Source organism: Plectropomus leopardus, chromosome 12, assembly GCF_026936395.1.
Source record: "Plectropomus leopardus strain MGB_pleo_1.0 chromosome 12, ASM2693639v1, whole genome shotgun sequence".
Taxonomy (NCBI): domain Eukaryota; kingdom Metazoa; phylum Chordata; class Actinopteri; order Perciformes; family Serranidae; genus Plectropomus; species Plectropomus leopardus.
This window is the reverse complement of record NC_142187.1, coordinates 17,685,641-17,697,719: the sequence shown is the minus strand read 5'-3', so window position 1 is coordinate 17,697,719 and position 12,079 is coordinate 17,685,641. Positions and strand designations below refer to the sequence as shown.

At 41.2% G+C, this 12,079-nt stretch overlaps 1 protein-coding gene across 1 annotated transcript; it reads left to right on the top strand.

The window, feature by feature from the left end:
* The first annotated feature begins 782 nt into the window (after positions 1 to 782).
* Positions 783 to 11,666, top strand: LOC121951320 (alpha/beta hydrolase domain-containing protein 17A-like). The gene is made up of 6 exons (XM_088085353.1): positions 783 to 977; positions 1,705 to 1,790; positions 2,837 to 3,348; positions 4,184 to 4,378; positions 5,901 to 6,080; positions 7,789 to 11,666. The coding sequence occupies exons 3-6, from the start codon at positions 2,840 to 2,842 to the stop codon at positions 8,012 to 8,014; spliced, it is 1,110 nt and encodes a 369-aa protein (XP_087941479.1). The 5' UTR covers positions 783 to 977; positions 1,705 to 1,790; positions 2,837 to 2,839; the 3' UTR covers positions 8,015 to 11,666.
* The last annotated feature ends 413 nt before the right edge of the window (positions 11,667 to 12,079 follow it).

The window sequence follows — 12,079 nt, the reverse complement described above, 5'->3', positions numbered from 1 at the left end:
GGACTGTTCTTTAGCTATAAGAGTAGGGGAGTGGCTGAGGTGCAACTTTGTGTTTTTTTGTTTGTCCTAAACATATTGTTGCAAAATGCATGGCCCTCTCTTCACCATAAACAACCATATTTCACAGTTTCTAGCTATGAAAAATAGTGTGTTTTTTGTGGGGGTGTTTTATGTAAATTGTGTCAGTTTTATTAATAGACATTTTTTCAGGTATTAGTGCTTTTTATTTTTTTATTTTAATTGTGTATTTAATAAAATTTAAAAATATTTTTATAAATATATAAATTTTTATATTTTTACATTGGTGGGTCGCAGGTGACTCAGTTTCACTGTCGTGTTTGCTGCATGTAACAATAAATCATCCTTGAATCATTGAGGGTATTTAAAATGGGTCTAATATAAAAAATAAATATGTATATTTAAAATATATCAATTTCAAAGTTGAATATACCCTAAGCAAAAAAAAAACCCCACACAAAACAACACAAAAAACAACAACCCACAACTCCCTCCCTCGTGCCTTGCATTTTGCAGCACCGCTCCCTCTCTCAGAAATAACGAACAGTCCCTTAGCTCTAAGAATCTCTAAGCAAACAAAACTGTGCAATGCTGTCTTTAAATTTGTTTAACATAAATCATTCGCAACCCTGTAAGGATGTTCCCCCTACATTTAATCATTTATAAGTGCGATATTAGATGACAAAAATATATATATTTAGGTACATTATAATAAACTTTTGAAAAAGAACTAAGCCCATACGTCACTTCCGGGTTTAGTCGGGCAGTAGTAAAAAAAAAAAAAAAAAAAAAAAAAAAATCTGGTTGCCATGAATTTCAGCTAGCTAGCCACCGATAACTGACAGTCCGCTTGAGTAAAACCATCCATGTCAAGACACAAGAAGGATTTTGTAAGTGTTGTGCCGCTTGTGTGTACATATAGAGGCACACCAGCCTGCCTGCCAGTCTGCTGTGAATCGGTAAGTAGCTAGCTTTGAGGCTAGCGTGGTAGCGAGCTAGCCGCCGCCGCTAGCTGGTAGCCCCGCTAACGATAAGTGATTATATTTTGACTGTTAGCTGGCATTAACCCGTGCAGTGGGTAATGTCTAATAACGTCAGTAATGTGTCGCTTGTCTGCCCCAGCTGCATGTGTGCTTTGTCAACACACCGCTCCCGTTATGTGCCCACATCACTGGCTAGCGATAGAGGTTAATATCGTTGTTAACCATGTAGCTACCATTAGCATATCAGTCGCTCTCTGTGTCCGTGCTGAGGGGGTGTTTTAATTAATCACCAATGTCCACGATCACATCAGGGAATCTGAATCACTTTAATGCCACAGTGGGGTATAAGCAGCCTCAGTTTATAGTTAAATGCACATAACTTCTGCCCTAATAAACGCCAGTGGGTTACAGGAGCTGTGACATGATGACAATAACAACAGACGCCTTAACCTCTACAATGAATCCCGGATGTCTTTTTTTTTTATCTTTAAATCGAAGTCAAATCTTCCTCACAGCTGTGCCCAGTGTCTGTGCAATTTCATTTGATTTCAAATGCTGTATTTGACAAGAGGTTTAAAATGTGTGATGTGTCACTTCTTTAAAAGCTTAAGTTGTGATACCTTTGTGACTATATATTACTGTGTCAAGTGTGTTGTTGCATTATGTCGAGCCATTTTAATGTGTTTTCACTTCTTTTGTCAAGACCCTGCTGGCTCAGTGACTAGACCAGAGGACCTTGGCACCATCGTGTGCCAGTTCATTTCAAGACCCAGGGATTTCTGAATCCAGGTACACTGAGAACAGGACCTCTGTGCAGGGTTTCCCCCATCACTTTTCCTAACTTGGAAAATTAAGGATGTGATAGATCAAAGAATCACTTGCTGAGCAGATTACACATCTCAAAACAATGTTATTACTTGATGTGACATTAGTGAAATATTTGGCCTTTTTAGTGTGATTTAGTGCCATTTCTCAATTTCTTTAGAGCACAATAAGCCTGTTATTATGATATGATAAGATATACTTTACCATCCCTGTCGGAAAATTTGTCTTTTACTTAAATGCTGTGCCCATAAATGCCTTCACAGTCACAATAATACAAACCACATAAGTACAAAACAGTATTACCTGTACTGAATCACACCAATAAAATGCACATAATGCAAATTACACATGCAAAATATTACACCTACACTGCACGTAACACATATTACATACACCCCGTTGTTAAAACATAATGGAACTATTTCACAATCCCTGCAGCCTAAATCAGCAATGTTTAATTGAGTTTGATGGAGCTAGGAACATATTAGTTTTTAAAACAGTGAGATTACAGTGGGGAACTCTGTATTTGCTGCCAAGGGGCAAGGGCTGGTATTCTGCATGGAGGATATTATATTTCATTCTTCAGATGACAGTGGAGTTTTCAGGCAATGCGCTGCGTCTCCACAATAAAACCCAGATACTCCTTTTCCAGCAACAAGGAACATATGCCGTTACCGTTCCTGCACCTAATTTTTGAACTTACAGATAATCAGTGTAACTGCAATTTTGCCTCTACTGTTTATTTACGTTGTGCATTGTGCAACACCTTCTGTTGATGACATATTCTCAATTACAATAGTTTCCCTCAAAACTGGCAAACACGCAGGCTAGTTTGCTAGATATCAACAAGGTTCAAAGTGTCCTGATCAGAACAAGTTAAAGAACCAGAACTAATTTGGTGGGGAACCTGTACGAGGGAAACCCTGCTGAAATGCTTTGCTTCTTGTGTGCTGTTCTGATATTTTTTCTGTCACCTAATTATTCTGTTTTCATATTCATGTTTCCACCAGAAGATGAACGGTCTGTCCATACGAGAGCTATGCTGTCTGTTCTGCTGCCCCCCTTGTCCCAGCCGCATTGCAGCCAAACTGGCTTTCCTCCCTCCAGAGCCCACCTACGCCCTTCTCCCTGACCCAGATCCAGGTTCTGGAGCTGGAACTGCTTCTGGGTCCAGTTCCGGTGCTGCTCAGCCTTCTCTCGGAGCCCCTGGGCTGCGTTCCCGACTGGGCACTGGTAGTGGAGGTGACAGAGGAGGTGGAGGTGGTGCTGGTGGTGGTGGTGGTGGAGGAGGAGGAGGAGGAGGAGGAGGAGGAGGTGGTGGAGGTGGAGGTGGAGGAGGAGGAGGAGGAGGAGGAGGTGGCAGCAGCGTTGGGAGTGAGGGCAGGTGGAAGCTTCATCTCACAGAGAGAGCGGAGTTCCAGTATTCACAGAGAGAGCTGGATGTGACGGATGTGTTTCTGACCAGATCTAGTCGAGGGAACAGGGTGGGGTGCATGTACATTCGCTGCGCCCCCAACGCCAGGTGAGACGCACGCCGCCCTCTGAATACCCTGACCCAACTGTTCTAAAAATTAAATCTTGACCGTAGTCTGCAAACATACACACGGCGGTTACTGCTTGTTGTCACAGGTGCCACCAAAGAGAACGAAACAGAGATCTTCCCTGTTGTAACTTAGAATAATTTCTGTTCAATATAGAGAGCTATTTAGGGGATTATTTTATGGGGACAAAATGCTATTTAAAAAAAAATTACATTACTGAATGACTTAATACGTAGTCCAATGTCTACTTTATCTACTCTATCAGTGCAGTGGTTAAACAAATCAAGCAGCAAAGTATATATTTATATATTTGTAACGTTTTGTCCCTGAAATCCAACCTGAATTCACCTTTCAGCTGGGATCAGGGTCATTCCAATTTTTTTTAATCAAATGTATCCCAATCCCGCTAAAAATTTTGAAACAACACAAACTGAAGGTTTGATCCAGATCAAAACCAGGACTAGATTTCAGGATCAAATGCGATTTCCAGAATCCCTTTTTACCTTTTGAACAGCCAATTTTCAAGATTTGATCCAATCCAATTACTGAAATCCAATCTGATTACTTCTGAACAACTGGGCCCCTTAAACTGAACGTGCCTGCGCACACACTGATCCCAACCCTGATACTGTGTTCTGGGTGTGCCTTAAATAGGACAGCTTGCCTGTCTTTTTGCCTGAGCTAAATACAAATCATTTTTTCTCAGACATACAAATATATTCCATGTTTTTCTACTATCTTGGGGATTCCCACTTCAGCAGTGTCCCCGCTCAGCCAGCTGCTTAACTTCCTTCTCCTCTCTCATTTGTCTCTCAGGTTTACAGTTTTGTTTTCCCACGGCAATGCGGTCGACCTGGGCCAGATGAGCAGCTTCTACATCGGCTTAGGCACACGCATCAACTGCAACATCTTTTCCTATGATTACTCAGGCTACGGCGTTAGCACTGGCAAACCCTCTGAGAAGAACCTATACGCGGACATCGATGCTGCCTGGCACGCCCTGCGCTCACGGTAAGCATGCAGAAACAGTCCGTTCCCGTCCACACAGGACCCCTAAATGATCAGCCAACAAGCACCGAATGCCAGTTAAAGTGTCTTTGGTAGATGAATCAGTAAGGGCCTCTCACATCACCGGCCAGCAACATTTTGTGAAAATAACATTCAGTTGGCTCAGGTATACACAAATTTAGTCCCTGGTACCCTCTCTCTGACCGTCAGCCAGTCAAATCAAAGCTAAACAATGGCTCTGTATCTATCAATCTGATGACTGGCTGTCGCAGGCTGTGCTCTGCGTGAAGCCTCAGCATCCAAAATACTAAAAAAATATCCCTCCTGTTTATCTGCTGCCAGCATGGTTAATGAGCCTCATGTCAGCAGAAACTTAACACTCCTAGGTGGCAACGCAGAGGAACTTTGTGGCCGCCAAAGAATTAAGACTTCAGACAACAAATGTTTCTAAAAAAATCTTAATTTTCTCACATAGTCCTGTTTTCTTTCTTAGGAAAGTAGTTAAGCAGGTCTGGTGGCATGCTGGTGTCAAACAGGGTTTTCAATAACCGGCTTTTTGCTGGTGTCCCGTGTAGTTGTCCAACAGATTAAAATATCAACGGCCAAAATGTCTGTTGGGAAATATGCCAAAAATTGAATAAATTCATTGATAGCGTATTAAATATTCTAAGACCTATATGCTGCCAGGACAACTTAAATATTAACCAAAATTATGCAGAGCACATTTTAAATAACGGACCGATTTATTTACTGACTGAAAGCGTATGAAGCGCCCCTGCTTGTTTGTGGCAGTTGTGTTCTCAGTGCAGGTAAAGGAATCACAAATCACGTTCTCTAAGACTTTTAGCACGCCACAGTTCTCCTCGTACATCAGACCAGAGATCGCCTTCACCACGGCGAGCCAGATGGCAGATAGTGGGTTTAGTGATTCCCTAGATTTTATCATGGAGGACTTTACAGTGACGCTAAGTGCTGCTTTTATTGAGTCCTTTTCTCTCTCCTTTGCCTCTGCCACTCATCTTCTCTGATAAGTCGCTCTATTCAATAGGCTGCTTCTTATTCTCATTATTTTAAAGTAATTTAATGTGACGCGCTTTGAATGCAAAAGGGATTTTTTTTTGTGTGTTTCATTGCTGTTTAAATGAAGGTTTTTACATGGCTATTTAAATCATACGTCCGAATGTTGTTCTGTATGTTCGGAATTATGAAATATTACCGTCCATATTTGCTGTCAAAAAACAAAAAAACGCCCAGTGTAAACTCTGTCGTCAAACCTGATTATTAGATTAGATTATTCGATTTTTTTTTGTCCATCATACTCTTTGCTTATGATATTCCCTTTCAAACTTTTTCAGTTATAAACATGTTCCTGTGCATTGGACTGAAAGTCTGCATACTGCCCTTAATGTTGAAATGTGCACGTGTACACTGCACATCAGTCCTTTTGCACTTGTTATACTTGCAGAATAAAAGAGGACTTTTACTTTGATATACAGAGCTGAAATGAACATGCTTCTTGTCTTAGGTATGGCATCAGCCCTGAGAATATCATCCTGTACGGACAAAGCATCGGCACGGTGCCCACGGTAGACTTGGCGTCGCGGTTTGAGTGTGCTGCTGTGGTCCTTCACTCTCCTCTCACCTCCGGCATGAGAGTGGCTTTCCCCGACACTAAGAAGACATACTGCTTTGATGCCTTCCCTAAGTAAGTGTCTTAACCCATCTTAGGTGTGTTTTTGTGTTTTATCAATGTTTAGTATATAATATACTTAAAAAAAAATTAAAGGGGACATTTCACCAAAATCTGTATTTTCAGTAATAAATACTGATACCACTGTCAGCTGTAAAGGTGTTTTGTTTCCTTGAATTTAGCTATTTACAGGAAACTTTAACGGTGATAATAAGGTATGAAAACATCCATTAAAACTACTCTGTGGTATAATCAACTATTGAGCTATTGAGCAGCATGCTCCAAAGCCACAGCGTTATATAAACGCTCCCATTGCAGTTCTGATAGTTGTAGTGCAGCATGGCTGCAGTTTGACCTGTGGAGGTTAAATGCACTTATTGTAAATTGCTTTGGACAAATGTATCTGATACATGAATAAGAAATAAAGCGAGAGTACAACAGACTTCCCATTTAAATGGCCATAGCAGGACGGTCAGAGCAGCGGCCATCTTTATGTTTACATCACTACTTAAGACTTTTGTAGCGGGGTAACTTTCATAAAAACTTCAAGTTGCAGCAGGTAGCAAACTGAGCTGAGGTTTTGCACAAACAGCCAAAAAAGCAGTGGAGTTGCAGCACAAAGCACGGAGAGACGTCTCTTTAGCACTATCTCTGTTTCCTTGCTGCTAAAGAGGAATTAAGGGTTGCTGGATTTATGTGACAGTGTTACCTACTCAGAAAAATACCTCATTAGAGTACTTTTGTGTAATTCCAGCTGGCAGATGCATTCAAGCAGAGACTTTACTACCTTTGTACCTTTGTAAAAAAATAACAGTTAAGTCACAAAGGAAACATTCGCACACCTGTTTTCCTTGTTAAAGATAAAAATGGAACTGTACACCAATCCAAGCTTCTGTCTGTCACTGAGCTGGAAATACTCAGTACCTGAGTGCCTGGTTGATTAGTTGGAAACACACTAAATTGTTTTACTTAGCCTTTAAATCATCTGGTTAGTTTGCAAGCAATCACTAGTTTGGTCAAACAAAACTGTTATTGTACAAGGTGAAAGGGAGATTTGTCGTCATTTTTCTTAAACGTGGTTTAAGGAGAAATGAAATCGTAGTTGATTCTAAATCCTGCTACATCTTACAGAGTTCGATGTTGAAATCTACAAGCTGTTTATCCTCACTCTCTCTGCCTCTCAGCCGGCCACTTAGCAGCAGCTCTTACTCATTCTTTGGAGGTAGCTTCAGTGCTGTTAATCATGTTTCACAAACATGCAGTCAGTGGCAACAAAAAAAAAACAAAAAAACAGGCAAACAGGGTGATATTTTAAGTAACATTGCTTTTTGAAAATGCATTTAAATAACTTATTACTTCACATGCAAAATTAATTTGTTAGGTTATTCATTTAAACAAAAAAGTAGCACGAGTACTGACTTACCACTTGTCTTGCACATGTTAGATCTCTCTCTGCTCCTGCACAGCTGATTCAAATGATCAGCTGATTATGAACTCCTGAGGCTGCGTGATGACGAGCTGAATCAGCAGGGGGAGATCTAAAACATGCAGGACAAGTGGTATTTGAGGAGAGGTTTGGGAAATACTGCTCTGATGTATCGCAGATGTTGACTGAACTGGATGTCATCATTTTTTGTCATTGTTGGTCAACACTGGGAAAAAAAATGATCCTGCACCGTGTTTTCTAAAAGTGCATTAACAGCCTCCGTCATTTTTCTTCCAGCATAGAGAAAGTGTCAAAGATCCCGTCTCCAGTGCTCATCATCCACGGTACAGAGGACGAGGTGATCGACTTCTCTCACGGCCTCGCTCTGTTTGAGCGCTGTCCCAAGGCCGTGGAGCCCCTCTGGGTGGAGGGAGCCGGTCACAACGACATTGAGCTTTACAGTCAGTACCTGGAGAGGCTACGGCGCTTCATCAACCAGGACCTGGCTGCACAGCATGCCTGAGAAAACAAACAACAGCCTCTCTGCGTTTGTATGAATGAGACTGTGCGTATGTACGTGCGTCTGTGAGACTGAGTGACGTCAGCGTGTTTGCAAAGTACGTGTGAGACCTAAAATGATGTGTGATTTTTTTTTTTTTTTTTTTTGGTCACATCTGTGTGTCTTTGAAGCAGCACACCTTTAGGTTCACCACATGTTCAATTTATTTCCTGCGTGAAAGGTGAGAAGTTTTTAATATCTGTAGCTGTATCCATCTGTGTGGTGGAGTGTGTAAAAACACTAAAAACAAGAACTGAGATTTAACAACTTCACAAATCCGGTTTTTAATGAGGGGAAATTTATGAGTCGCAGCTTTGAAATGCGACCTGAGTTAAGTAAAAACTACTTGCTTTGTACAAAAAAGGCACACAGATGTAATTTTAAAGTATGAAGTGTTAGTGAATGTATGAGTCATGGGTGTTAAGTGTATATTCATATCTCCATGGACGTGTGTGTGTGTGTGTGTGTGTGTGAGGCAGTGCTGAAAAAAATGAAGGACATCCTGATTGACTTGGACAGCTACAAGTGGAGGAGGCTCATTGAGACTTATCGATATTGATGTTTTGTTTTTTTTTTCGTTTTTTTGAGCGTGTATGTATGAAGAATACCTCCACAGCTTGACCAGTTCTCTCTGCAGTGGACAAACACTGGTCAAGCCTGTGCCCCCTCCTCCCTACACACACACACACACACACACACACACACACACACACACACACACACAGACAAACTCCACTCCCTGTTTACCTGTTAATGGACATCCATCTGACTGCCAGGGCATTTCCCAAGTTGTTGTCCAGCTAACACTAACCTACTTTCTTTGTGTGGTTTGGGGGTCCATCACCTTCCATTTGGTGTCAGTTACCATGGATACAAGAGGACTAGGCTGGAATACTGACATAGCTCATGTGGCTTTTTGGCATCTCATAGTTTTCTGTCGCTCATTTTGACTCTAAATAGGATCGCAGGCTTTACCTGTCCACAGAAGAGCAGCAACAGGAACGCGTTGCTTTTCCGCATCCAGTCGTACATTTTGTGATGAAGAACGACGGTGCGGTTGAAATGGAGAGATCAGTGCGAGCCACACAGAGAAATATCTCTGTCGATGTGGGCTTTTTTTTGGCATTAGTAAAACAGCAAGAGATGTTCAGGTTTATTCAGTAATTTTGTTGTCACATGATATCAGTTGGCTCAGAGCAGAAGGCTGTAGCTCTTCATTTACGGATGTGTGGCTTTTAAAGGTCGGGCAGACTGCACTGACTTGGTAATATTATGATTAAGTCAGATTTAAAGGAATAGTTCCAACATTTTGGGAAGTGCACTTATTTGCTTCCTTGGTGAGAGTCCTTTAAGGGCTTTTGACCTATGTGTTGATATGTGAACTTGATTGACACATTGTGAGGTCACACCGATTTCTTAACGTACAGCAATTTTGGACATAAAATACCGACTTGGTGTGCAAAGGCCTTTGGATGAGAGGATTCATACCACTCTTGTGCATAAACAGTAGTCCAGCATGTCATCTCGCATAAGGCCACAATGAGTTAATTTACACATTAGTTTTTGTATTGCTTAAACAAGTAACAGCATGTTCATATGTGAATTCTCAAGGTGCTTGCAGGTAGATTTTGTTACTTTTGAACAGAGCCAGGATAGCGTTCTCCCCATTTCCATGCTAAGCTAAGCTAACCAACTGCTGACTGCAGCTTCATATTTAGCGCACAGACATCAGAGTGGCATCATTCTTCTCATCTAACCCTCAGCAGAAGAAGCACATAAGAATATTTCCCAAATGGGAAACTCTGAAGTGCAGTTGTTAAAGGTCGGTGAATAATTTGTAGTCTCGTCTGGTGCTCACGCCTCTTTTGGAGCGTAATGTCCCGGTTGGACTTGGCTCTAAAGGTACAAGAAGACAAAATAGCTGCTGAGTTCACCACACTAATGATTATCTCCATTTTAACTCCAAATAATCTCTTGCTTCACCTGAATCTCCTCTGGGTAATGCTGATTAACTCGTAGTCTTACAGCACAGGTCGTTTTCCAGGTCTTGCTACAGTTGCACTCGTCACCAGTCGGTCAATCAGCCTCCTGTTCATATGCACATTTGTCTCTAATGTTTAGTCTACATGTAATTAATCCGAACGTGTTTGTCGTAGTGAGAGGGCCACGGATTGTTTGTGTCGATGCTATGACTAACAATGTGATCCAGATCGGGTGCCAGGACAGGACATCATGTCTATTATTAGCTCTGTTTAACCTCTGTGGCCCGAAATGTACAGGAGCTCTCTTATGGGTGGCAGCACGCTTCATGTCTGACACAAGCCATATTTGAGCCTCTCACTGTTGGTGTGGTGCAGGTTCCACCACACACACCTTTGCACATCAACACACACACATTCAAACACAACACACGCACACACGCATACACACGCAATACTGTAAAATGCAGTATATTTACACATTTATATATATCAGATCAAGCATGACAAAAGCAGGTCTTAAGTTCAGCACTATTGTACAAAGCATCCAAAGTGTAATAAGGGTATAAAATGTAAGTTTGTGTGTCTTCATTATTATTGACTGTCTTCTACAGGCCAGCATTAAGGATACTAACATTATGTTTGAATAACTAGTAACAGGCCCTGTGTGTAGACCTGAAAAAGTACAAGAACTGGCTTTACGGTCGCAGCCTGGCACCACGTTTCAGATCTACACAAGGTGTCCGCTCTGCTGCATAGGAGACCCGTCAGTTTCAGTGATAGTAGCTGCGTTTTTTTTTTTAAGGGAACATGTACTGAACTAGCACTGATCTGATTACTCCATTGTGGGAGTACAAGTGGGTCTTAGCGAACGCCGATCGCTTCTTGTCATCATTTCGAACAGGGAATCTCTCCATTCTCATTGTGTGCTTTGTGTCTCCGATATTTAAATCATGGAAATCTGTTACCATCTTGGACCAGGAATCTGAGCTGTCAGAAGAGTCAGAGGGAGTTATCGCCTCTCTCTGAACGCAGAAGTAGGCCTCAGTTTTTTCCTGGACTGGTCGTGTTATCAGGGAAACCACTGGATCCACCTTTCACTCAAACGGGGCGGAGACTTGCCGTTTTATTGATGCACCACTATGGTTGATGTATATTGTATCCTCTGGCCCTGAATGTGTATTGATGGGGGTGGGGGGGTTGAGCAGTGAAAACTGTATGCATGTTATTGTGTTTTGCAGAGCAAGTGGCGGGTGGGACGTAATCTCTTATGTATTCTATGTGAGGGTAAAGCTGAACTCATGGCATCGGAACATCGAAGCGCTTTTTAAAAAAAAACGGGACGTTTATTTGAATTTTTTATTGCTGATACTAACTGATGTATTGTTATGAGTTTTGTGCTAGAGTTTGAGCGGGCAGTGGTAGGTGGGTGGGTGGGCGGGTGGGCTAGACAATATTAGTGGGCTGTTTATATGGTTACTGTACTTACCTATTCTATTCTTTGTATTATGATTTGTAATTTTATGTTGCTTTTTTGAACTGAGAATATGATGTAATGAAATTAATTCATGGGACTGAATCTTGACCTTTTTATGGACAACAAAATAATAAAAAAGATCACTTATGTACAAAAATGACACTGACCGCATTGTTTTTAAAGCCTTTGCATTTCTGTACAGCACAGAAGTTAAGAATGGATTTAGACAGTGTTGCAAAAATTACAATATTTTTATGTACACAGTGACATGCATTGGTAAAACAGCCACGATGGGTTTTAGATGATAACATATATAAATCACACTAAGTCGGTTAGAATGGATGCAAATATGATACAGAGTTTGTCCAGTAGTAAAAAAATCTTGGATAAGTCATGGAATTTGAAATTTTGAGGCTGGAATAGTTTTGGAAAACAGTTTCATGAAGATACAGTTTAATGAATATGTGTTTTTAAAAAATCAAAATATTTGAGCAGACTTACTGCGAAGGAGGGCAAGGGCCACATGGAAGGAGAAAAAAAGTAGATCGAGAATAAAGTCATAATATTGTTGGA